The sequence below is a fragment of the Podarcis cretensis genome, assembly GCF_951804945.1.
Source record: "Podarcis cretensis genome assembly, chromosome: 14".
In the NCBI taxonomy this organism is placed as follows: domain Eukaryota; kingdom Metazoa; phylum Chordata; class Lepidosauria; order Squamata; family Lacertidae; genus Podarcis; species Podarcis cretensis.
This window is the reverse complement of record NC_137183.1, coordinates 43,007,415-43,035,088: the sequence shown is the minus strand read 5'-3', so window position 1 is coordinate 43,035,088 and position 27,674 is coordinate 43,007,415. Positions and strand designations below refer to the sequence as shown.

General features: G+C 39.4%; 1 protein-coding gene across 14 annotated transcripts in view; it reads left to right on the top strand.

Annotated features, from left to right (window-relative positions):
* The window catches only part of SUN1 (Sad1 and UNC84 domain containing 1), a 50,554-nt gene extending 23,083 nt beyond the window's left edge, over positions 1–27,471 (top strand). For 8 of the 14 annotated variants that reach the window (XM_079953754.1, XM_079953745.1, XM_079953753.1 and 5 more), the window contains 20 exons: positions 1,728–1,918; positions 4,064–4,090; positions 4,178–4,372; positions 5,556–5,678; positions 7,339–7,422; positions 7,990–8,100; positions 8,772–8,870; positions 10,657–10,750; positions 12,930–12,988; positions 14,124–14,269; positions 15,323–15,559; positions 16,152–16,238; positions 17,471–17,514; positions 18,212–18,350; positions 18,974–19,228; positions 21,174–21,258; positions 22,745–22,860; positions 24,243–24,410; positions 25,051–25,143; positions 26,044–27,471. In XM_079953754.1, the coding sequence (XP_079809880.1) occupies positions 1,728–1,918; positions 4,064–4,090; positions 4,178–4,372; positions 5,556–5,678; positions 7,339–7,422; positions 7,990–8,100; positions 8,772–8,870; positions 10,657–10,750; positions 12,930–12,988; positions 14,124–14,269; positions 15,323–15,559; positions 16,152–16,238; positions 17,471–17,514; positions 18,212–18,350; positions 18,974–19,228; positions 21,174–21,258; positions 22,745–22,860; positions 24,243–24,410; positions 25,051–25,143; positions 26,044–26,157 (2,467 nt within the window). In that variant the 3' untranslated portion in view covers positions 26,158–27,471. The remainder of the gene's footprint in view (positions 1–1,727; positions 1,919–4,063; positions 4,091–4,177; positions 4,373–5,555; positions 5,679–7,338; positions 7,423–7,989; positions 8,101–8,771; positions 8,871–10,656; positions 10,751–12,929; positions 12,989–14,123; positions 14,270–15,322; positions 15,560–16,151; positions 16,239–17,470; positions 17,515–18,211; positions 18,351–18,973; positions 19,229–21,173; positions 21,259–22,744; positions 22,861–24,242; positions 24,411–25,050; positions 25,144–26,043) is intronic. The other 6 variants (XM_079953752.1, XM_079953751.1, XM_079953750.1 and 3 more) reach the window with 6 other exon arrangements.
* Positions 27,472–27,674: the final 203 nt, after the last annotated feature.

Here is a 27,674-nt window from a genome sequence, read left to right as displayed (position 1 = left end):
AACATTTTAGGATTATGGATTATCTTGGCTTCTTGTGAGAACTCAAAAGCTGCCAAATGGCATGTAATACAGTTCCTTCTGACCTCAATGGGACTTAAGTAAGAACCATTTCACAAGTACACATTGCCTGCACACCCACCCTGTCCCCTGTAGAAAATGTATGAACTGTTCATTGGGTTAATCCCAAAGAAATGGTTTGTGAGTGGCACTCTTTAAACCCTGTTACTGAATCTTTATTTTAAAGTAGTCCCTTCTGAGTCGCTTCCAAGTAGGACAACATAAGTCACATGTTACTCAGTGGGGCTTCCTACAAGAAACCCCACTATTAATCTGCATTCCAAAGGATGCTTATTTAATCACCAAAGTTCATGGACTTTGTTTCTTGGAAATACCATTACAGTAAGAGAGGATTCAGAATGTATATGTGCATATTGTTTTGTTTACGATGTGACCATTTCTAGTGCTAAAAATAAAATAAAATTGGCATAGTCAAAAAATTAAAGTACAATTGATTTAAAATGGGAGAAATGCAGACTTTTACTTACTTCATGCATTAAAAATGGGACTTTAAAGGGTTAACTTTGCCTAGATTATACTCCTTTATTTAGGAAGCTACAGCTATTTAATTTTAATTGGACTTGTTTCCAAGTTTAGGATCAGTGGTTTAAAAAAGGACTTCTGCATATTTTTTGGCGTAGTCTATAGAACAGGACTGGCTTAAATAGAGATCCACAAATTTGGAACAGCTTTGGTATGCAACCATTATGTATAGTTGTGACCCTTCTCTCTTCCCATGAGTCCTTTGGAAAAAAGAATGTGATGTTACACCAGGTACCAGAGTTGTCCAGAAGCAGAAGCAGTGTTTGTCACTGCTTGTGATTATTGTGCAAAGTCACAGACTGGCCTCCTCTCATGAGTCATCTAGAACTCTGGGAGGGGCTGGCTTGATATTTTCACAATGCATATGCTATCAAAGATGCTTGGAAGCGGAATGAAAGCGTTTTTCTGTATATGCTACAAAATTTGTGACAGGAGGGATCTTCTTTCCTCATGGGCACCTATAGGTTAGCAGATCTCAGGAAGAGATTTATTGTTATCATAAACTACCTTGGAAGTTCAGTTTTCACACATTGACACAGTTCAGACACCTTGTGAAGCCATGACTGTGGTGTCCTAATTTCTCTGTCATTTCGACTAAGCTAGGAATTCTTAACAGAAAGAAAACAAAGAACCAGCATGCAACTCTGAAATAAACTGTACTTTGCCTCATTGTGTAGATTACAATCTGTGTTTCCACATTGTATAGACCCTGTGGTTAGCATAGACCATAGACTGGTGTATTTGAATTGCACCACTATCTGCTCTATGACGGTTTTAACATTGGAGTAATGTTTCCCAACAACAAAATTATTATTTATACCCCACCCATCTGGCTGGGTTGCCCCAGCCATTCTGGGTAGCTTCTAACGCATATAAAAACATAATAAAACATCAAACATTAAAAACTTCCTGATACAGAGCTGCCTTCAGATGTCTTCCTAGCTTAAGAGGAAAGGAAAACTGCTTCCTTTTTTTGTTGCTATAGCTAGAGTAACACTGACATGGCTTCAGAAGACCTGCTGGATTATTATACCCCTTTTCTTTTGCCTTGTGTTACAGATTCTTAATATGCCTGAACTGTTGGTGAATGTTGCACATTTATGCTTTGACATTTCTTTTTCTTTAAGGTTTGCAAAGCAGCGTAAAAGTGTGGCGAAACAGTCTGGCTCTGTAAGACATACCCCAAGAAAAAGTGTGCCCAGCTCTTCCAGTTTTAGCCACAGTAGTTTCAGTAGCCACACAAGTGATGGATCTTTAATGTCAACTATATTGGATGAGTCTTCAATACAGGAGCAGACAGCTGTTGACCATTTCTGGGGTAGGTAATAATGTTCTACAATACACATACTGTATATTTAGCATGTATACTGTTATCTGTGGTGTCAGTTCTAGTTCAAAGGGCAAGCTGCATTATACGCAATAAGGCAGAGTAAGAAAGAAATGGTTACACATTTAGGCTACGTTCTGTTTGGTGGCACAACTAGGATCCTTGATGCCCAAGGAGGATTTGGATTTTGTCTTTTAAATAGCAGCAACTACTACATTTCAAAATTTTATATATATATATATAAATATATATATGTGAAGAATTCCAGAAGCAGTTTTGTGATTAAAACAGAGGGAGAAGCCATAGCTCAACAACACACATGCTTTGTTGTTTGCAAAAAGTTGAGGTTCAGTCCCTGGCGCCTCCAGGCAAGGCTGCAAAAGATTGGTCAAAAATCCTGGAGGCCTACTATAAATCAGTGTAGAGACAATACTGAGCTAGATGGACCACTATTTCAACTTAATATGGCAGATTCCTATGTGGATCTATGGCTCTAAATTCTGCTGACCAAATGCAAGTGAATTTGTACTTAAAGGATCTCTCTGGGTCCAACTTAGTATTTTGAGAATGAGCTTTCACAGAGTGTGGAGCATGAAGGCTTACTATCACCTTTAGAGTTGTGAATATGTCTACAACAAAACCCACACTTTGATTCTTTCAGCAGAAATACATGATGGCTGAAGATTCTGAGAGTTATTAAAAAAGGAATTGTGGATTCTGTATTGAAAAGTAAACTTGGTCCTGTAAAGTGTGTGTATTTCAAATATAAACCCTGTCATTGACTTCCCCTGTGAAAAGTTGCAATCAGGTGGCACTCCTTTTGATGGGAGGGTGGAGGAGGCAATGCCTGTTAATCTATACTTATTCCTGCAGTCCCCCAGTGCCAATGCCCCATGTTACGATTTGAATTTTAGACATATATGAAACTAGTTTAGTTACTGATATGATTTCATTCAAGATGACTTCGTCTTTCTTACAGTGTTGGATTTGCATCCATCTGTAAATTGTTCAGGGATTTTGTAAATTAAAAAACACCATTTGAGATGGAAGTATTTTTATAGCAGTACATTTCAAAATACATAGAATATGTGTGGCAGTCTGGCTGCTTTCTACTTGAAATAGCAAGGTAAACAGAGGTTCTGAATGTAAAACACTAGGAGAATTGTGGAAGATTCACTAATGTCTTTTTTAATGACCAGGTGCCTGAGAAACTAGAGAAAGGGGAAACAGAGGGACAGATGACTCTTTTAAAGCAGCTTATATCCTGTTTCCTCTCAAGGAGGCATGCTGTATGGGGATTGCTAGAATTGTAGAGCAAGTGCATTAATTTCCAAGTGGAGTAAGGTGCTGCTATGTCACTGTAAATTAACTTCAAGGACAGATTTGAGACAAAGCCTTAATCCACCTTGATAAATTATCTTTTATTTGGAAAGTCTGTGTAAAAGAGCATCTGTGGGGCTACTGTACCTGGGGAGACAGATGAGGAACATAATGTGTATAAAGCTTTCCGCCCTCCTTCCTTATAATCCTTTCTGACTTGAGGTCTGACCTTGTTCAGGCCAATTTCCCACTTACTCTGGTGTAAGGTGTGCAGGACTGGGCGCCAAATGAGCAGCGCTACTGTCAGAAGATCTTGATCCTGTGTGAGCAGAGAAAGGTGCTGTCGTAGTTGTAGGCCATATGCTACTTAACTAGCCTAGTTGTAGGCCTCCGCTTACCTCAGGTTGAAGAAACCTGTGTTAACTACTAGTAGCGCATTTTTAAGTGTAAATTTTGGCATTAACCACCTTGTTTTACTACTATGTAGTGAGCTACAGCTAGAGCAAGTGGTAACCAAGCAACAGAAACATTGTGTGCTTCCAATTATCTAGCTTCCCCAGTAGCAACACGGGTAATAAAAGACAGTTTTTTGTTGCTTTACATTTCCGCCTGGAAATGTAACCCTGTTTGGTAGATAACATAAATGGTTGTTCTTAATAAAAAAAAGATATTCCCTTGTACATAGTAAAGTTTCCACTATGCTTTTTGTTTATTGTTCTAGAATTAGCAGGAGAATTTCTTTTGGTATAGCAGTTAACGTTGACTTAGAAATAGTGCACCTCCTTGAATTTAAACAAAGCATCCCTTTAATTTCAGGTCTTGATGATGATGGTGATCTCAAAGGTAACCAGGCAGTCTTTTTCATTATAATTTCTTCTCTCCCAAATTCACTGGATTTGGAGTGTTAGATCATTTATTGCCATTCAACAGGTGGAGACACTACAGTGATTCAGGGCAATGGTGACTTAGCAACAGCTGAGAATCAGACAACACTGAGCAATGGGTATACCTGCAGTGACTGCAGCATGCTTTCTGAGCGGAAGGAGGTCCTCACAGCATACTCGGCTGCTCGCATGCCATCCTCAAGAATTTACTCCAGGGATCGAAGCCAAAAACACAAGTCTAGTAAGTAATGTTGGTGTTCATTCTGTTGGTTTACCACTGTTGAGAAATGGTGCATGAATGAAATCTTACTGTGTGAAAAATGTGTTGAGTTACATGGGTTTAGGATTCTAGTCCTAAAGGTTGGGGAATTTTTTATTTAATAGAACGTTCCCATGGCGATTTGTCTGCGACTGCTTCTGGTACAAAGGAAGTTCTTGTGTGCTGCTGATCCTTTTTTGAAGATCATGACATTCTTTCTAATCAAAAACAGAGAAACCCAAGCAGTTTCTAGCATAGAAACACAAGCTTGGTAGGAATTGGTTGCTTCATCTGAACTTGGTAGGCTCTTTTGATGAACAGGTTTATCCAACCCTCATGCATATGGTAATCTCACATTGCATATCTTCATTGCGAGGAAAGCATCTGATCACATTTTTGTTCAGAAAAACTCCATAGAACTGGTGTTCTTTCCTTTCCATAAGCTGTGCCAATAGGCATCTGAAGTAAGAGGCAGAGTTACTAGAGCGCGGTTACATTCTTAAATGAGGAAGAATTAAAAGGAGGAAACTTTGTGCACTTGAAAGTGAGAAACCAATCTCCAGAACTACTTTCCCAGAGCAACTGTATCTAACACATCATTCTTTACCTCTGTCTTATTTTCCAGAATGATCCATCATCTCATTCGGGTTTCTTTACTTAGTAGCAGCCTCTATGAAACTGTAGGATTACAATCTCTCAGTAGTATTGATTGTCTTTGCTTCTGAGGAGTTCTACATTCTGCTTGTCTGACTGTATCCCATGGAAATTAGTGTTGAGAGCGGCTCATTCTTTCCATGCCATTATTTGAATGCTGAAGAAGAACGCATTTTGCGCTAACCAGTTTTGCTCATCTGCCAACTTAAGCGTTTTGGCTAGTAAATTTGCAAAGCAAGGAATGCTACATATTTTTCTGAAGTTGTTAGTTACATGGACTGGTACTTAACAGTGTTTTTCGGTAACTTGGTTGTTGTCTTTTAACCCCACTTATTCTCCATGTGCTTCAATGAATGAAAGATAAAAATGACTGTTGCCATGGGGTGACTTCTCATATTTTGGAAAGTAAAAAATAACCATACTGCACCTACTAGGTTAGCTTTGTATTTTCACTGTGTCAGTCAGTAGAGAAGTGGAAGCAACTAACATGCTACTGATGCTCTTTTAATAGGGGGCCTCCCTTTCTACACAAATCAGATTCTGCGAGCAGCCAAGTATACCACAACATCTTTTTCATCACTCATAGTGCAGTTATTTCAAATGATCTTGCTGAAGCTGGGCTATGACTGTAAAGGTATTTTGTTTTTTAGCTTATCTTTTTCTTTGTCCATCCATGCCACACACTTAAAAAACAAATTCTGAACCCCTCTGCTACCTTAGTGTGTGTATGCTTCTTCATGTCTTTCACTCTGCAGCTTTATTATGTCCTCTTTGGTGACCTGGCTTCTTTCTTGCTTTCAGTTGCCTGCCATATATATATATATATATATATATATATATATATATATATATATATATTCTCTTAGAAGCATCGGTATGCAGGCACAAGGCACTGGTGCAGGTTCTCCTTTTTTCTTCCTTTCTTGAAAAGGCATGAATAGTGGGTTTTGAATGAAAGCTTAACCTTGATTATGAAAGTAGATTATTTAAATTGCATTACATTATAGATAAAAATCACACTGTCCCAGTCTTTAAGTGCTGGGGTTTTTCTTCTTTCTTTAGTGTTTATATACAGTGTATTTAACAACAAACGTGCTTGCTTTGGTCAGGTGTATTTTATATTCCACCATAGAAGTGTAATTCCTGGCTGTCATTGGCCAACTATTGCTTCTCATTTGCGTTTTTAAGATAGTCCCATTAAACATTTTTACATGAATGCCCAGAAATGTAATGTGTGGATGTGACAAGTGTGTTTTCATCTGCATGTATCATATCAGTCTGTGCCTAAGGGAGCTGGGATGGTCTGCAGCTTCTGTAGCAAACCCACACTTCCATTGCATAATACTGTGCTTGCAATATTGGCCCTGGATACAAAGAACTATGCATCTAATGCCCAAGAGCGCTTTGGAATTATGTTTCTCAAGCACCATGGAACCATGTTTTTGGTACTGTGTAACATGACTTTTTGATCTGCAAATTCCGCCATATGGGGTTGAGCCCTTGGTGACCTCTTTGGATCCTGGTGTCGTCTTGTAATGGCCTTTCTCATCAAGATGTACTTGGTTTCTCTTTCACGATTTGTTTCCTGCAGGAAATCAAAGCATATTAAAGTATTTTAAAATATTTTTCTGGTGTCCTTTGGTCTCCAGAAGTGAAAAGAGAATGTGTTTAAAATGTCAGAAACAGCAGGCCTGGTCTTCTTTAGAAGGCTTCTAAGCAGGACAAATATTAGCAAGCAACAATCACCCAGGAATATAAATAGCCTTAGAAATGCAGACCAGCAGAATTCATGAGCAACCTGCCGCCACCACCACCCCTGCAAAAAAACTAAGATGGAGCATAGCTCATCCTAGTTAGTTCAACTTAAACATCATTTTCTAGGTTGAGTTTCTTAGGACCTCAACTAGCTTTTAACAAAAGAGAATCATTTATTTGCTGTCAGCTATGTGCAAACTGGGGTACTGTATATATGGGTACAATCCAAAGAACAGCTGGCCTTAAAATAGGCACACCCTGAGGGTCTTTATGTTTGTATTTCTTCACCACACTACTCCAAAGATACCTGTGCTGTCCCCTTTTTCTCCTTTCTGGGTGTGGGATGGTGAGCTGCTTTTGTAAATAAGGTGACTTTCCATGTCATGTTGCAGTTTATCTGTGAAAGATGCTGTGCAAAGAAATCAAAAGATTGCAGTGGACACATCGTGCCTGCTGTTGGACCTTTCTGGGTTGTATTTTCTGTTTTTGTAGCCTGTGAAAATCTTTGTTCTTAATTATTTGTTTTTCTTGTGCTGCAGCTCACTCTAGCTACTGTGGAAGCATGAATGTAAAAGAATTTCTCAGGGAAGATGGCCACCTGGGTATGAATGGAGAATCAATGTGTAAGTTTGACAGATTTTGAAAAAGTGTTATTTTATTTATTGTTGAATTTAAATCCCACGTTTCCTCTAAGGAGATGAAGGTGGCATACATGGTGGCATTCCCATTTTGTCATAACAACCCTGTTAATAATTCTGACTTTTGCAGGGATATTCCGTAATTTTGTGGAAGCTGGAAAAGCAATGTATCTTGGCCATGATTCATCCTGCACTTGCAGGAAGTTCCAGTTGTTTGCTTCATTACCTCTCTAAATGCTTTATTATCAATTGCATTTTAACAGTTGTCTTTATAGATGCAACTGTCTATGGGATTTAATTTCATTTGTCACTAAAGGTTGGGTGGCAAATCTGCAGCATGAATGTGTCAAGTGATACAGACCACAGAGGTTTGTGGCATGCCTGCCTCTCCCCTACTGCATTGCTGCCTGCTCCCATTTCTATAGACAAGAGGCAGAAACACACCAAGATTCTGGGGGAGGAATCTGGGGAAAATAAATTTCTGTGACATATCTGGCACACCACTGTCTTCTTGAATGTGTTATATTAATTGATTGTTACCACAACCAACAGGTGATGACTGTAAGGGGAAGAAACACCTTGAAACACACACAACAGCCCACATGCAATCCTCAAGGTCTAAAAGAGTAGCAAGGACCATTTGGCACATCTTTTCTTACACAGGTTGACTTGCACCATTTTGTTTTCGTATTTTGATTTCTTTTGCTCTCATCATCACAATCTCTTCATTGTTAATTGCTCTCTCTGTTGTTGTTTTTAGAGCTTTCTTGCAAAGTAGATTAGAGTGACTTGCTTGTGTCAGCCAGCACCTCTTATTAGCTCTTGCTATGAGTTTAGGTTGACCCTTGTCATGAAGGAAGGTTGGAGCAGATAATCCTCATTCTACATATGTTGCAGAACTGTTAGGAAGGCAGAATACAATAGCTTGTGCTATTGTGCTAAAATGGAATGTTACAGATGAGGAACAATAATCTTAAAGAAGAGAGTTTTTGGTCGTCGTCCCCCCAAAATCTTCTAGCTAAAATAGATCTGCACCTAATAAATACAGTCTTTTTTTTTTTAATAACAAATGCTTAGCAGTATGACTCTCTCAAAACCATTCTTGTTTATTAAAAATAACATGGTAGTAAACCCATGGAAAACAGAGCCTGTTGAATTATCAAATCCAATGTTTCTTTATAATGTTAGTTCCAGTTTTTCTCTGCTGTAATGCTAATAAAATATTTTGTATGTGGATGAAAAACAAAACAATCCCAGAGTGTTTTAAAATGGTAGCGTTTTTAATTGAAGATGCTCCCCATTTTCTGTGTTCATATTCATCTGTGTTATATTAGGTTACTTCTTGCTACATATGTTACAAAGAATGGGAACAGCAGGATGGTTTGTGTCCAGGAAGATTATGTCACTCCTTTGGCTAGCTGTTGTGTCTCCAGGTTACTATTGATTTTGTGTGTGCATGTTTATGCTTTTGCATGAGTATTCTGCCTTTTAATGCATACTGGCATCTTATAGTAGATCAGCTGATTTAACCTGGATTTGTGATCCTTATGGCAGCTTCAAATGCTACACAGAAACATTTCCTACACAAAAAGCACTTCCTGTAAGTGCCATGGGGCTTGTTTGCACCATCAGTGTACCTGATGAGGCATGGGCTTTGGAAAGAAGGCTTTCAAATCAATAGGCAGAAATCTCTGTATAGAACTACCTACCTAACCATCCGGAGATCAGGAGGAACCAACCACTTTCTATTTCCTGCAGGCACTAGCCCTGCTATGAACAAAAGGTCACAAGTGTTCTCCATCGTCCTATACAGCTTCGCCTTCTTAGTTCCTGAATGTCCAGCATTTTTATTTGGAAAAAAGGATGAAACCTGTGTGTAGACTCAGTGGCATAGCTAGCCACTTGAGTGCTGGGGGCGGCCCACACGTCCTGCAGTCTGGGGCAGGGCGAGCCGCCTATAGGAGCTGGGCGTGCTGCATGGAGCCTCTCTGCTGCCTTCCCCTCAGCTGTAGGGCGGCTGAGGGAGAGGCAGTGGGCACACGCAAGCCCCATGCTGTCGTTTCAGGCAACGCGGAACCTGCAGGCACCCAAGCCACCACCTCACTCCCAGGAGAGACATGTGGCTGGCACACGCTGCAGGCCCCTCAGTAACTGCTAGCCCTCATATTTTTGTCTGTCACACACCTCAGTGATGACACCCGGGCGGCCCACACACCCCTTCCTCTGCCACGGTGTAGACTGGCTTAGTTTTCACATTGTTGCCTATGTTGAAGCGCTTTTCATGTAGGAAATGAACTTGTTTCAAGCATCCTTTTGGTTTTTCCATCGTTGTTTGCTTAATGCTAACATCTGTAGCGTGGTTGTGTTCACAGCTTATTAATAACCCAGCATACCTTATACAGTGTGCCTGCTTCCAGTATTGCGAGGCAGAATTAGCTAGTTGTGAAAAAAGAGGGCTGCTCTCAGAAATAGACTCCTTGCAATTCCATGTATCCTTGGGCATCTTACTTCATCTCATTCCCCAAGGGGTTTCATTGGGGTTTCATTGACACACTAAGTACATATTAAGAATGCAGCTTCAGCATGCATTTTTCTTTTGTAAATTGTCAGACCTAAGTTGCTACTGCATTACTCTCTGCTGCATGACTTTATGCATGCGTGTGTGACATTTTAGGTTATGAATATAGATTGTAATATGATGTGTTATGGACTGATTTTAATGTTGCATGTGTGTGGTCATTTGCCAATACTCATTTACACCCAAAATCTGCATGTTCTATAATATTCTTCTACAGCACTCCCTTGTTGCTTCCACTTGGTCTCCTCCTAAGCCAGTGGTTTTCAAACTGTGTTCCAGGGAAGCTGAGATCTCCTCAATGAAAAGATGTGTAATGATGGACAAACTTTCCCAAGAGGCTACTCGCCCAACATTACAGAACATCCCCTGCAGTGTGAAGCTACAGGGCCATCTTGGCTGTCTCCTTGGGTGCATCTTGGTTCGTGGATGATAGTGGCCAAGCTCTGCAGGCCTAGCCAGTGTCTGTGTGAACAGAGGATGTGACTTAGAATATGTCCCAGGATCCTCATCCACTTACAGGGATTCCCAGCAGACATGTTGATTTGGAAAAGTTTCCCTGAAGACCCAAATGTTTGAAAACTATTGTCTTTGGTGGTTATCTTACATTCCCTATTCAGCCAGCATTGTCTGTTCTCATCTAGGGAAGGCAGCGGCAGGAGTGTTCTGGTGGCTTGGGACTGGATGGTATCAACTTGTTACTCTGATTTCTTTGCTGAATGTGTTCCTTCTTACAAGGTTTGTAAGCATTTCTTAACAGAATTTGATCACCATGTGTTTAGGAAACTGATTGTAGATCAGTTTTCTTCATCACAGTTTTATCACTGGAAACAATTGGATTAAAGATGATACAGTCTCATTTTTCAGTTGGTTCATACATTATGACAAACCACTGGATTATTACAAAGCGCAGGGAGTCTTGGACACAAATGTTCTCCCCCAACTCCATGATGTGGTTGCAAGCAGATTGGAAACTTTCATTTTCGTTTTAAAACAACCACTGTTTGTCAAGGACAAACAGTGATTAATTTTAATATTTAATCCTATTGCTGTTGGTTGAAATAAGCCAGCTTCAAACCATTGATTATAAAAATGACATGTTTCAACAAGCCATAGTTAAAATTAACCACCAATTAGGTTACAGATGTATTGCTATACTGATGTTTGCTGAAAATGGAAATGAAAGTGTCCAGTCTTCACAGCTGTGCTGTGGGTGCCAGGCTGCACACAGGCTGAAGCTTGCTGCTACTTGTTCTTGTTATGATGAACCATGTGCATTGGAAAGCACTCAGTTTACTGAGCTTGTTTGGTGGTTATTAAATTCTGCAAGCTAGGCTAAGAAGTTGCCTCCTGGTTTCAATATTGGGGTTCTCAAGACAAAGTGGTAGATTTTCTCTGAAAGAATAACGCTACCCTGAGCAGATTGGGATCCAATTTTGGATAGAGAGAGAGATAGATTTATTATTTTATTTTAGTAACCAAAACTAAAAAAAGTATGCCATGTTAATTTCCCTTGCTGTATAAATATCTCAGAAGTCCCCCCCCCAAAAAAAAGTATTTGAATTAAAATATCTTCCTTTTAAATGAATAAAATAAAATAAAGCATAGTTAATGTACATAAAAACAAATTCAAATCAAACAAATACTTTGTTTGGAAACTTCAGTTTGTTGGAATACTTGTAAGTACAGTGGTACCTCGGGTTACATACGCTTCAGGTTACATACGCTTCAGGTTACAGACTCTGCTAACCCAGAAATAGTAGCTCGGGTTAAGAACTTTGCTTCAGGATGAGAACTGAAATCGTGCTCCGGTGGCTTGGCGGCAGCGGGAGGCCCCATTAGCTAAAGTGGTGCTTCAGGTTATGAACAGTTTCAGGTTAAGAACAGACCTCCTGAATGAATTAAGTACTTAACCCGAGGTCCCACTGTATTTTAAGCATGGCAAATATTTTTAAAGAAAGAAAATTTTAGCACTGAAATTGGTTAAATTAACTTGGCCATTCTCTAAGAACTTCCTGTCCCCATTCCAGTTGCTCAGTTTGACTTGTATTAATTCATTATATTATTTTTTTAAAATGTATGTAGTAATGTATTCCACAAATGGAAACTTTTCAATGGATGAATATAGCAGTGGAAAAAATGTCCCTCCCACATCACTCCTCTAAATTTATTTTTAAAATTGACTTTATAACACAGAGGAGAGATAATGGCCACAATCCTAAAATCCATGCAATTTATTTTCTGCAACCATCAGCACTGGAACACAAGCTTCTGTTGAGAACACCAGTGCATTCCAGAGGCAGTTTGTAGTACAGTGGTGCCCCGCAAGACGAACACCTCGCAAGACGGAAAACCTGCTAGATGAAAGGGTTTTCCGTTTTGGAGGCACTTCGCAAAACGAATTTCCCTATGGGCTTGCTTCGCAAGACGAAAATGTCTTGCGAGTTCCTGCCCCCTCCTCCCCCTTTTCCTAAGCCCTAAGCCGCTTATCAGCTGATCCGCTAAAAGCCGCTAAACTGCTAATAGCGCTAATCCGCTAAGCTGTCAATGGGCTTGCTTCGCAAGACGAAAAAACCGCTATACGAAGAGCCTCACGGAACGGATTAATTTCGTCTTGCGAGGCACCACTGTACATCACACCAAGTCACTGTTCAAGAGAGAAAAGTCCTCCTAGGCACCTTTTAAGCCTATGGGCAAGTCTAAACTGTTCTAGATTGTGGTCTGTAGTCTTATATGTGCTGCTGTTTTCTCTCTGAATGGGTTACAAAACTATCTTCATAATGTTGTTGGCATTGTTACAGATCACGGTCATAAAGAGCTTAAGTAATGGAATTGAAATTTTCATTTATATGTTACATGTTCAGGCAACCAATGGCAGTGAGCTAATTACAGTGAAATTCCTTTATCTATTTTCCAGATGTCTTCCAAAGATATTCAGACTGCTGTTGTTTCTCCTTCCGCTATTGCTGTTGCTAGGTAGGCGGAAATGTATCAGTAGAATGAGTCTGAAATCTTACTAATCTAGGTTACCTATTTATAGGGTTGTGTGTATTCAGCCTACATGTGTGGCCCACTCAGACTGAATGCAGCCAACCAGCCACATAACAGTGGTTCATCTAGAACAGGGATGTCCAACTTGCAAGAGACTGCGATCTACTCCCACTATAAAAACACTGGCAGTGATCTACCCATTGGATTGACCAAAGTTGTTGAGCTTTTTGGGGGGAGCCTTCACCAAAGTTGTTGAGGGTTTTTTTTTTGGGGGGGGGGGTGTCACTCAGTCAGAATCATGCGATTGACCAGGAATGCCCCACGATCAACCGGTCGATCGCGATCAACTGGTTGGACATCCCAGATCTAGAATAATTTCCCAAACTTGGATCTCAAGCTGTTTTTGGACTACAACCATCATCCCTAGCTAGTAGGACCAGTGGTCAGAGGTGATGGGAATTGAAGTCCAAAAACAACTGGAGGCCCAAGTTTGGGAAACACTTATCTAGAAGCTTGAGCAGTCTTTTTCTCTGCTTGTCTAGGTCTGGAAGTGTGTGTGTGTGTGTGTGTGTGTGTGTACACATGCCTGGTACCTGGTGAGCCACAATTATGATGAATAATTCATTGCAGAGCCCAACATCCAATCCATGTAGGTGTGGTCCGCTCCCACCACAACTGGAAGGTTAAGAGTGTGCCCAGCTACACAGATGTAGGATGTAGACCATGGGTATGCAAACTAAGGCCCAGGGGCCGGATTGGCCCAGTCGCCTTCTAAATCCAGCCTGCAGACAGTCCGGGAATCAGCGTGTTTTTACATGAGTAGAATGTGTCCTTTTATTTAAAATACATCTCTGGGTTAAATGTGGGGCATAGGAATTCGGTGATCCCCCCCCCAAAAAAAAATAGTCTGGCCCCCCACAAGGTCTGAGGGACAGTGGACCAGCCCCCTGCTGAAAATGTTTGCTGACTCCTGATATAGACTGTGGTCAAAGTTATTAATTTAATGATTAATGCCGAATTAAAGTTGGTTTATTTTGTCGAATTTACTTTAGAAAAAAAATCTGAGGATTTCCTGTTAGCAAGATATTTATCTTTACCCCTTTTGCCTTCTTTCTTTTAGGATTATGGCACTGGGGTACCGAAGGTTTCCTTTCGTTATTGCCAGCTTTGAATTGGACGGGCATACACAGAATACACAGCTGGGAAGATTCTGCAAATATCATTGAGCCTCAGCCTGATGACTCTTATGCTCTTCCATACCCTGATGTAAGTGCTCTTTAAAAAGATGTGTCTTAAGGCTTTTTGTTTCGCATGTGAAGGCTAAGGGGCTCTGGATGTTACTCACTTTCCTATTAGATGATGGCCTTTGGTCTATCCATCTGCAAATGAATACCTACCAATATTGTGAAGGGTTGGGAGTGATACAACCAAGAGCTGGCCAAATTATTTTGTTCCTGTTGTGCAGGCCTTAGTCCGCTATGCCAAACATGACATATGCCACCCATGTACAGCAGCCTACCAGCAACTATTGTTGCTGCCTGTCTTGACTTTCCAGGTGTCTGACAGGCTCTCTCTTTTTGACACTCCAGAGCATGAGGAAGGCTTGATGCTTCACAAGTTGTGTTGACTTGATAGATAGCTCATCAATATGCATAATGCAAAGTTTTGTGTGTTTTTTTAAAAAACCCCTTCCCCAATGGATGGCCTTTGGACTCCTCCCCATCTTCTTTCCATGTGCAGTGTATCCTTTAAATCCATCTCTTAAATTTTATTTTATCATTCTGTGCTTTGGGGATAATGAGAATTAATCCCAAAATCTGAAATAAACTCCCAAGAGAGTGGTGTAGTGGTTAGGAGCGGTAGTCTCGTAATCTAGGGAACCAGGTTCGCGTCTCCGCTCCTCCACATGCAGCTGCTGGGTGACCTTGGGCCAGTCACACTTCTTTGAAGTCTCTCAGCCCCACTCACCTCAGAGTGTTTGTTGTGGGGGAGGAAGGGAAAGGAGAATGTTAGCCGCTTTGAGACTCCTGAAGGGGAGTGAAAGGCGGAATATCAAATCCAAACTCTTATCACTGCCTGCTTTTAGGCAAAACAGTGGAGACAATTTTATTTCATTGGACCTTTTCTGAATGGTGTTATTATTCAGGATTAACTGCAGCTGCTACTTTAGTCTGCTTCTCTAACTTGTTTTAAGGGTTTTTGTTTTGTTTTACAGCTGTAATTTGTTGCAGTTGTGAGCTATTTTGTTATTGTAAACCACTATGAATGTTTTAGAACAGAGCTGGGGTATAAATGAATAAATACCCTTAAAAATTATAGGAAACTATGAAGGTATTTGATGCAGATCGTGTGATAGAGCTGGAAAAGAAAATGGCCTTTATGTCTAAGAGATGGCATCATCGGGATGAAGAATATAGTAAAGTGCTACTTCTTCTGCAAAGCCTTCAAGATCAAGTTACCCAGATGAATGACAAAAGTGAAATGCTGACACTCATTAAAAACGTGGTGGGCCAGCATATTAAAGAAATGAAACCTGATGAAACGCTACACCCAGCGGTAATTTGTTTGGAACTGTTTCTTAAAACTTGGGAGTTTTAATGTTCTTCATTACAGACTTGTCATTCAAATACTCAATACTACTTCTGTTGTAGGAGGCTGTTTAGAACTGACATGGGAAATGAGAGCTTGTGTGGGTGGGATACAAGTGTTTTCAGCTTGCACATGATAATAGTTTAGCAAATTGCATTATAGTCATTCTCACTGGAAGCATTTCATTATAATTCCATTCAGCCAAATTCATATGCTTAACCTGAAGATGGTAACATTAAAAATTCATTATTTGATATAAAACCCAACATGCAGTACATTTAACACATGTTCCTATGATTAGCTTAAGAGTTGAATAACTGTGTCTTAAAGGAAGAAAATATGCTTTTCATGAATGGATTTTAAAATGATACCATTTTACTTCTTTACCTTTTCAAACTGCATTAAATAGCTCTCATGCGGTCATTGTACTTAAATATGGCTTCAGGATAAACAGATATTATTTTGGGTTGTGTGTTTAAAATCCATACAATATTTAAATATGGGAGGGATCTTGTGAGCAATAAGCTTCAAAAGTTACTATTCTCTTTTATCTTTAAAGCGTGACTTTCTGACCTTGCACCAAGAACATGAATGGCGCATTGTAGCTTTAGAAGATCTCCTTGCAAAACTCTCAGAAAAATCGGAGGTAATAAAAAGAATGATAGACTTGCTTTAAAAGTTTCTTTCAGTAGCAAAGGCTGTAATTTTAAGAATACTTGATTGGAAGTAAGTCCCAGTGAAATCCACAGGTTGCTTCCAAGCAAATATGCTTAGGGAAAGGGAAGAAGAAAAAGAGAAATCTGTCACCTCATGAGTGTGGAACTTCAGGTCAGGGAGCCAAATGTGAGTGTCCACGCCTCTCTAGAACTAGAACTAATGCTGTTGCAAACCCTCCTCCAATTGGTCATCTGGCCAGAATGTCTCCTTGAAATTTGGTAATGCCTCTTGCTTGCCCAGATGGGAAGAGATGTATTTGGGCACAAAGTGATAGTTTAATGGCTATTATGCTGGGCTTGGATGTGGGACGTTTAGGTTCCAATTGTCTAAAAATCTCACTGGGGGTACCCCTTGGCACTTTATAATCTGTCAATCAAACTAGCTTCTCAGGATGGTTGTGAGATTAAATACCACAAGTTGCTCATAAGGCCAAAAGTGTGCCAAATGTATAATTTGTTGTGAGAACCAGAATTTTCAAAGTTGGAAGACAGATCTGTTTTTCCAGCATTAAGAAACATTTTTTTAAAAAATTGCAGTTAGCACTCTAACCATTTCTGAAAAGCATTAAAAAATAAGATATGTGCTGGGATAATGGAAGACAGTTGGTTTGACCAAACAAGATTTATTCTGGATAAACATCAGACAGAAAGAGGAAAGGATTTTTCACTTGCAAAGAGGCCCTAGTGAAAATACGATTAGTAACCTCAAGTTGCAGTCTTGGGATCCAGAGTGTTATGTGGATCTCCATATGTCAGGTAATGTTTCTGCTTCTTCTCTGGAAGAAGGATTGTGTCTTCCTTTCTTGTGATGCACTCCCTTCCCCCATAGCCATATGCTGAGTTAATGGATAAGAGCTGGATTACAATAACTACCACCACCGAGTAGTTTAAGAGCAATTTTCTTCCCCAAGTCACATGCAGTCCCAATTGGAGTCCAGTGCCTCTGCCACTTTCTCTCACCCGCCCCCATTCCACCATGGCATGAATATGTCAAAATTGCTATCAGAAATTTTGAATGAAATTTAGAAAGTATGCAAATTGGTTCCTCATCCTCTACTTTTCCCAAGTTTCTGTTGTCTGGGAATCTTTTCTTCACAGCATCTCTTCTGTAGTTCAGAATAAGGAGGTTCCATGTGAATTTAATCATTTTGTTATTTTTCAGGGACTTCAAAAGGAACTTGAGCTAACCAAAGCACAAAAAATGAGGTATGGTATGCTTCTATAAGGGGGGGCCGGGGGTTAGCTACTGAATGTTTGGCCTTTGTTGTCACTATACTGCATCTTTAAATTACATTCTAAAACTTGCTATAAGTCTGGAATATCATTCCGTCATTCCACCAACTCAGACTTTATTTTCTTTCTTGTGACTTATTTTAACTCTATGCTTGTTTAAACCATATGCTCAGAAAATTGATTTTAAAGTTTCAAAATTCAGTTTGTTTGCTGATTAGCTAACTGCTGCTTTGTGCTGAAACTATGCAGTAAGGGAATTCAGCATTTTCACCCCACCATGCTACTTTAAAACAACAACTGGAATTTAATGTCTGTTTCATGTCTACGTATAGTAGCAAATTCAACAAAATGCTGTGAATTGTATAGAAATTTCCAAAGAATCGTATGAACTTTGGGTGGCTTTGAACATTTCCCCAGGTGAATAATAAGCAAAGTGTGAATGGTTCATACCTTCATCTCCATTGCTGCTTTTTTATCTTGTTCTAGTGGATAGAGGGAACATGTTTATCACATCAAATATGTTCTTGGATGCATGGAGAACACATCTCTCTGCCAAAAACTTGCTCATTTTGTTTTACTTCAGTGTAATGTTTTGTTGACTGTTACTAGATCTGTTACTAATAGTTCTGATATTTGAGCTTTGTCTTTTATTATCTTTCTGTGCTGTCAGTGACACTGATGAACAAAACAGGCATCTGTTATCCAAGATTAAACACCTAGAACTTGAGTTAGGTCACATGAAATCAGAACTGCTAAGTTCACAGGATTTGAAAACTTGCTGTGACAGAATGGATACCCTTCATGAAAAGGTAAGTTCAAAAGGAGACTTCCCTGAATGAAGTTTAATATGTTGTATTTGTGCACCCAGTTCTGACAAAGCATTTTGTGTCCAAGGCAAGATTCCTGGAGGGATTGATTTGCTGAGAAGCATATGGTTGTGTCTGTTTAGCTTACTCAAAATACAATACCATAAGATGCAATTGGTTTCAGGACTTTACAGGACTGTCTACAAGCAGGAGGCTGGCCTACTCAATTTCTGTGGGGAGGCACTAGCTTATAGTTCTTTAGAATTTTCTTTTGGCTATCCCTGTCATTCCATTTGAAGATCATGGTAAATGGATTAAAGGCTGTAGAGCTGGGATCCAAAGAGCAGATTAGGCCCACAGAAGGGGTTTACAGAAACCCAGTGGAATTTCTGACTTGTTTCCTTTGAATAGTTAACATAAATGACTATGACAGAGGGAATATGGTTTGTTGCCTAACTTAGTGTATTAAAACATAATGTTGAAGAACCTCAACTTTTATGTTACAGCAGTCTGATTGTTGGGAATAGCAGGAAACTAAAATAAGTATCTGTGTTAAGAGAACCACTATTCTATTTGGAAAGTGATCCAAAGCCAGTGATATAACTTGCCATATGATATGTTTCTAGGTAGATGCCCAAGTTAAAGAATCAGTCAAGATCATGCTTTTTGGCAACCAACAAGGAGACTTGCCAGAATCACTGCTTCAGTGGCTAACGTCCAAATTTGTGAGCAAGAGTGACTTGCAAAATTTGTTACAAGTTCTGGAGTTGCAGATCCTCAAGAACATAACTCTCCACATGTCTGTCGCAAATACAAAGTCAACTTCAGAGGTGGTAACGAGTGTTGTGAATGAGGCTGGGATTTCAGGCATCACAGAAGCAGTAAGTAAGATGAAAAATATTGTACATTTCCACTAAAACTCTAGATTGCACTTTTGTGAAACAGCGTCATTAAACTTATGCTTAAGTTTCTGTGCATTTCATTTTTAAGACAGTAAGTGCAATTCGTCTTTAACTACAAATGTTTTTCAGGAGAAAGATGTGAGCAAATATTTTAGATAAATGATAAAAAGATGGAGATGGAAACAGTCCATGTTTTTGTCTATTAACATACATTTAATTTAGTGTGGTATGATTTTGTAATGTTAGCTTTTTTACTTTGGCCTCTAAGGACTCTTATTTTGAATGTCAGCTTTTTAAATAATGCAGCGTCCCATACCTTGGCATACGAATAATCCAGATTAACTCCTGCTAAGTCTGTTCACAATTGCAAAATTCTGAATCATGCTGCAATAAGAAAGTGTCCAGCTAATTGCTCGCTGTACATTGTAGTGTCTTTAAGGAGTGCCAGGTGTGGAGGTGTATCCTGGCATTTTATGGTAGTTCCAGTTTCATGGAGTACTGCATCCCCAAAGCATTTAACCTTTGGGCAATCCCACCATAAATGAAAGCACATCTCAAGGGTTTGGCATCCCCTCCAACATTTTGGCGAGGAACCAGTGCTCGTGTAAAATAGTTATGTGGTGTGAAGTACAGTTTGTGAATTGACTTTAATGTGAGTTCTTTGTTCCTCACTGAGTCAGAATGAAATGTTAGCCTTGCTCCAGTATTTGAAATTATAATTTGATCAGTGTCATTAGATGATGATACCTTGGATCCAGAATTACTCTTCCATGAATGGAAAGGTGTATGAACTTGTGGAAGCTCACATTGGCAGAAGTGAAGGAGGCAATTTTTCAGTGATTCCTCTTTCTCTCTGTGCTGCACCTCACTCTGTTCTGAAGGATGCTGCAACATTCATGAGCAGATCTTCAGGGCACTGCAGGAGAAAGGAAGTTTCAACAAAATCGCCTCTCTCTCCCTATGCCATTGCTCCCAACTTTCATCCACTAGAAGCACCCCATGAGCAAAGATCCACTTCCGATAACATGGGATCCAAGCCACTGACTGTGATTTCGTGCTGGGAATAACTTTGCAGCTGGCAAACAAATGCTTTGCTACCAATACTAGTCCTAATTTTGTAGACCTCTGCCCATGTTAATCATGTCTGGCCTTTGCAGAAGTTGGTCTTTCTCTTCTTCTTTAAAGCTTTCCTTATCTAGTCATTTGCAGATACACAAATTCCTAGGCTAGTGTCTATGTGCAATTCTGAGAAGGTGATGTCTTGAGGGCTTGCTGTGTTATAAAGCTGGAAATAATAATAGGCATATAAAATAATTGGACTGCTTAAAAATTAAAAATGCAGCCAGAGAAACATCAATAAAATTCCAGCCATGAAAAGGAAAACCAGCCCCATTCATTCTGAACAGTGTTTCATAAAGAGGACAGCACATCCATATTGACTGTATTGGTTACTGCTCAGGAGTACAATTTGTACTATTGAACACTAACTCAATTCATAGTTCTGGCATTGACCTTTAAAACTGTTAATCGCCTGAGGCTTTGTCACATCAAAGACCAGATTTGCCCATATGTTGCTTCAAAGACTAGTTTGCCCAAGCCTTAAAGTTTAGATTGGCCTTGAAGGCCCTCTTTGTCCCACATCCACTGGGAATATAGTTGGTAGGCATTAGGAACAGGTAGTTTCACTGCTTTAGAATACCAACAGGCATCCTCTGTTTACATTCTTCTACTGGTTGCATGAACTTTTTCTTAATTTAGAGAGACATTTTTTGGGATATTATATATATATATATATATATATATATATATATGAGAGAGAATGCTGTATAAAACAATTCTATGACAAAAGCACAACTTGACATCAGGGTGTCAGAATGCTGAAATACAGTGCTTACTCTCATATTTCTCTTACGTATATTTTCAGCAAGCACGCATTATTGTCAATAATGCACTGAAGCTCTTTTCACAAGACAAGACTGGCATGGTTGACTTTGCCTTGGAATCTGGAGGTAAGTTCTGAGGGGATATTGCCTGTCTTATACTAGAGGTGTTGAGCAACCATTTAAATAGTTTAAACATTTTGAGCTGATCTTCATTACAGATAGTAAGTTCTGCAGAAGTTTTGGTGGATCTAGGAGCCTTTCCTGTTGTGGCCCCCAAACCCTTTAACTTTTTCCCTGGGTGTATTTGACTACCACCTAAAATAGCAGGGAGGAACCTTAGGCCTGGGGGGGGGGGGGGCAAATGCAGTATTCCAGGCTTCTCTTTCTGGCCCTTGGGACTCTCACCAGGGCACAACCCCTCCTTACCCTCTACCATCTCTCCCCCAGGCCACATTTCTCACTCAGCTTCATACCCTCCTTGAGAGCTACAGCATTATACTAATTATAACTTGCTACTTCTTTTGTTTCATTTTGTAGTTTTCAGTGCCAGTTTTGCTTGATTTTAAATGGATCTGTTTTGTAAGCTGCCTTCAGGGCACTTGTCAAAAGGCTGGGGTATAAATCCCCTAAATAAATAAATAAATAAATATAGAATACTTCATCCCATAACAGGCTTTAGCTCAGAGACTAATAGAGTTTGTGTGTAAGAGGCTCAGACATAAGAGAAGTGGGTGGAGACAGCTTGGGAAATATGGCCTGGGCACCCCGGGAGATTAACGGCTAGTTGCATTGAGGAAAGAACAATTTACTCTTGACTCTGCAGTTATGGAAATCTAAAAATGTGCTTTAAATCAATCACTAGGAAAGCTAAAATTCTCCAACCTGAAAACCTCTTTCTACCTGGTTTGGAAAGGAACTCTAGTCAGCAGGAGTCATGGTTGAGATTAGCACTGCTCTTGTTAAAGTTGAACTTACTTCCTATAAAAATCCATCTTGTGTAGATACCTGTGTGGACATCTGGGTGGCTTATATCAATATATATGGTTAATTTAAGAAGGATATACAGATGATTATTGTATCCTAAATGTGAGCCAACAGTGGGTTTTGTTTTTCCTTCACTTTTTTCCTTCATTTTCCTTTTTATTTGTTAAATTTGCTTTTAAGAATTATTTTTTTAAAATAAGATTGGCATAGATATTTTTGCCCTAGTGTTCAGGTGGTGGGAATGTAAATAATTCACTGCCAAGCAGGGAAGAGGTGGAAGAAGAGGGAGTACATGTTTGAAAAGCTAGCTCCTAATTGCTCAACCACAGCTAAGAGCAGAAGGGCCAGCTCCATCTGCACCACCAGCCCTTGGACTCTAGATTATTAGAGCAAGGAAGGTGAGGCTGTGCTTCTTTATAAAGGAGAAAACAGACTGCTGTCCAGCAGCTAGAGTTTGTGCTGGCTGCCCTGTCTGTAGTCCCCCAAAGCATAGTTGGCTGCCAAGGGTTGAAAACGGCTGCATTAAGTAGCACAAGGTTGTAGTATTTAAAAAGAATGAAGAGGCACACGCAAAGTAAGTCTGCACTGTCTTATTAACAAACCTGAATAGTTTCCTTGTTTCTTCAAGGTGGCAGTATTTTGAGTACTCGCTGTTCAGAGACGTACGAAACCAAAACAGCTCTAATTAGTCTCTTTGGAATTCCTTTGTGGTACTTCTCTCAATCTCCTCGCGTAGTGATCCAGGTAATTAAAAGGCTAGTGATTTTTAAAACACTTGGGAAACCCATTTTCCCTGTTAAAGGCACAAGTTGCTCAGGGCTTTTGTCCAGAAGGGTTTCTGTGTCAACAGGTAAGGTCATTTCTGCTTAGTACAGCAGTATCTTGGCTTCCTCGCATCTTGTTGGCATCCTGGCATCAGCTTCTTTCTGTGCTCATGGAATAGGAATGAATTTTGTGCCAATATTGGATGAGCTAACCTTGGTGTCACTTAGTTTCCATCTCCCCTTAGCTTTTCTTCCAGAATCTCTGGCAAGAATTCCATGAAGGTGCATTTATTTGTTGACTGTTGCTCAGTTCCTTACCACTGAGATGCTTTGCAGCTAAATTTGTGCACTCTTCAGAACCCAAGCCATTTAAATGTTGACCGGTTTTCTGAAACGATGTTACAGTCATGAGTTCTGATGTCTAGTATGCCCCATGTGTGCACATTCTTGAAGTATAGGGATGTTCCATAGGGGTGTATTCCCTTATACAGCCGGGACAGTTGTCATTGACCCAACACTGAGCTTCTTTTATTAGCTATTTCATAATTTTTTATGCACTAGATTGTAAAAAAACACCAATAGTTTTCAAATTGTGCACACAGGAAGCCTGTGGCTTCTCAGGGTGTTCAGTGAGAAGATCAGTAATAAACTTCCTTGAAAAACTGCTTGCCCACCAATAAGCACCTTCTGCAGTGTTCATGCAACAGGTCTGGATAAAAGGCAGAACATGGCTTGTTGGTTCCTGAGGTGTTCCCCCCCCTTCAAGAATGCTGGACTAGAAAGCCTGATCCAGTCCTTAAAAAAGAGAGCACCTTTAGGGTGACAGTGCAGATCAGTCATACCTCTTGCTTTATAACTATAAAATATACAAGTAGACTGTGGGGATTCTAGCTTAAAAACAAAACAAAGAGGCAGATCATACCAAACTAAGGTCAGCTCATAATTATTTTAGGAGGCACAGTAAGTTTAGAGAAGGTGATGGTGAAACCAAACAGGCCTCAAACATGTCACTCAAATCCCCTACAATAGGTAGATTTCCCAAAACAGATAAAACAGTGCAGAAAGTTTTAAAACCACTGGATTATGCAACAAAAGTTGCTTAAAGGTTTCTTAAAGGAAGCTATTTCAGATTATAATTGCTTCATATTTTTTATGATGATGCCGCACGGCGTTATTATGTTGCTGTACTTTAGTTATTATAATTTTGAGCTGCTGAGCTACATGACTTAAAAGATATGCACCATCTAAGGAAATTATGCGATTTCTCAGTATATGCTTTGTCCACATTATAATGTCAGATCTCTTGTTATTTTAAATCTTATTAATGGAACTGCAACTTTTTTTTTTATTTCTTCCCTTAAGCCTGACATGTATCCTGGAAACTGCTGGGCTTTCAAAGGATCACAGGGATATCTGGTTGTCAGGCTTTCCATGATGATCTACCCTACAGCCTTCACCCTGGAACACATACCAAAAACACTTTCACCAACAGGCAATATTACCAGTGCTCCAAAGGATTTTTCAGTATATGTAAGCTTTATCTTTGACAAAATAGATTAGGGTGATTTTCCTCAAATTTATTTATTTTGCAATTGTTATAAAAGGGGGATCAAAGGAAAAGGACTTTGAATACCTCAGTATATTGATTTATCACCTAACCTGCTCCGGATGTGCCTGCTTCAAAACTTCCCTTGGGAACTGTATTTGACATCTGTACAAGCAGCTGTAAGAACAGACCATTCTAATTAGCTTTTCAGTGTACCCAGATAGATAACATAAAAGAATTTTCAGTAAAACAAAGAAATGAAAAGAACAGGAGATCACACTTTCAACTTAATATATTTTGTGTTAAAATTAAAGTAGAAAGTCAAAATGTGACGGTTTATAAAAGTTACTCTTGCATACAGACCACATTTCAGCCATTTCTAGTATTTTACATTGCAATTACCTGAGACTTTTTGGTGGTCTTTGTAGAAATCCAAGTAGTAAATTCATATTTTTCATATCCTAAAAAATTCAGGGGGTGTGTGGGATATGTTGTGTGTCCTACCTGCTTTTATTGCAATCTTGTATTTTAATAGGGACTGAGAGAGGTTGAAATTAAAACTGAATCTTATAGTTACCTTCTCTGGTGAGAACTCAGAATAATATTAAACATTTGTGTTGGCAGGGTCTTGAAAGTGAGTATGAACAAGAGGGCGTACTTCTTGGGCAATATATTTATGATCAAGATGGAGAGCCATTACAGATGTTTCAAGTAATGGTATGTCAACATTAGTACAAAGCCTATCTGCCTTTAGGCTTCTTCTTTTTTACACTCTTGGAGGCATTGACATGAATGCAAATAATATTAGGTTTGGATTTGCTCCTGTAAAGCAAAGAAGCTAGATCATGCATGTGACAAATAAAATATGAAAGTTTGGTTTGCTCCAGTCTTGCATATAAGCCCACAGAGAGTTTTACTAGCATAATTACTGCTCATTCACAGAAATCTTAAAGTAGCACAAGGCTTTCCAAACTGGAGGAAATTTGCATTTCAAATTCCCTTAACTGCAAATTCTCCCCTCCTCTAATATCACATAAATTGATCCGTGAACTGTTGGCCCTGCCTTTTTGCATGGGCTTGATGGATTTTTTACCTATTTTGACTGCAATAGTGCACGTAAAGTTGAATGCAAAGGAAGCTGTAGCAACAGTTATAGATACAACATTGTAATCCTGCTTCTTTTAAGGACAAAATACCGAAAGGCTAATGGTTGTGTCCAATACTGGTCCTGCTCAAAGTAAACCCATTGAAGTTAATGAACATGACTAAGGGTTGCTAGGTCCTGCTAAGAAGAGACCCACTGAAATTAATAAACCTAAGTTATTCACATCCACTAACTTCAGTAGGTCTACTCTGTGTAGGACTAGCACTGCATACCACCCTAACTTCTGTCCATTAATTTCATTGAGTCTGCTATGAGTAGGTTTTGGGTACAACCATAAGCACCCAATTTATTGCAATAAGAAATAACTGGTGTGAGTTATGTGGTTAACAAGGGTTGGACTGAATTCATAGCATTTAACATTTATAACAATATAATTTATTCTACAGACAAATTACTTTTAAAATAAGTTATCTGCTAAGTTCTAACTTCTTCCTCGTCCTTTATTTTTTTAGGAGACAACTGAAAAACCATTCCAGATAGTGGAGCTAAGAATTTTTTCTAACTGGGGCCATACAGAGTACACTTGCCTCTATCGGTTTAGAGTGCATGGGAGACCTGCTGAATGAATCCTATGTACCCTTTCCTACTTCTTGATGTATATTTTTTCTGTTTATATGTATATAAAGGGAAAGCCTGGAACACTGGAATTCTTAAAAGATACGTGATGGGCTGCAGGTTCCAAGTTCTTGGCTAAGTATAGAAGACTGCCAACAGAATTGTATATCAAACCAAATGGTTATTTGCTCGGATGCTCAGCTTGTACCTTCCAGACAGCTTTATATTTTTAACGTGTTCATTCTAAGAAAAATATTGCATGCCAACCGCTCTCATTTGCAAAACTCAGTTAACAAGCTAGTAAATATCTATTTTATTACTTTGCAATATAAGCTTTTTAAAACTTCTTTTTTTGGCAGCTAGGAATCTGTTTTCATTGTGGGGGCTCACCTTCCCCATGTATATGATTTTTTTAAAAAACGACCGTGGATGCAGTCTACCATGTTCTGCAGTTAAATAGTTTCCAGTCACTTTGACAGGGTTTGCATGTGGTTCCAGCACTCTTTAAGGGATGGAGACTGTGTGGCACCAGTAGTTGCTGCATTGCCTTTTGGCCACAACCTCCCAGACCTGGTGCCACTTCACATACTTTAAATTCCCAGCAGGATTTGACACCAGTGTTGTGTTTTTGAGGGAAAGGTTCTGATTTCATCTGGAATTGTCTAAGAACATCTTGCTAAAAGACACATTTGGTAAGAATATATTATGTTTTAATGTTACAGATAGGAAAGGGATAGAGCCAGAAGTCTATTCAGACTGGTAACCAAACTGGAAAAACAAAAGAAAAAAGCATCATTAACAGGTGTTTTAAACATAAATGGGTTTAAATTTTGATTTTTTAATAACTTTCCTTTTAAGCAAGTTGATGGTTACAGTAGCTAATAGCAGTTGAATGAATTAGAAGGTTTCCATGAGTGCTAAGTACAAATTTGGCCAAGCTTTTCAGCGTAATATCAACAGAAGTATATGCTGAATAAAGGAGGAAGAGGTCTCATCAGTAAGAAATGGCCTGAACAGGATTGAATTAGAATGGCTTACAAGAGTAGATGCTGAAAGATGGGAAATTATAAGGAAGTGGAAGTGGAACCAGAATTAAAAGGATGATGCCAGAAATGCTAAACCTCGGATGAGGTAACCTGCAACCATGTTTCATCCCTGGGGCTTATTCACACATTCTCTTTTGTGCAGTTAAATATCCCAAGCCTCACTGGGTATTCTGGGGTTGCTGCTAATCTCTGGAAAGCCAGAGGAAACTTCACAAGACTGAATGTTGTTGAAACCTCAGGGGCAAAGTTTTGACACCACTTCTCCCAAAACAACTGTTTGTTTAAAAAAACAACCCACACAATAACATGGTTATGAACTTCAGGACAGAAATTGAAGTTTTCCTGGAGCTCTTGTTACACATGGAACTTGTTGCATGCCCCGACAACTTGACATCTTTTAAATTGGAATTATTATTAGAAACCTTCCTTAGGAAAAAGATTCCTGAAAGTGGTGGTGTGTGAAAATCTTACCTTACGTTTTG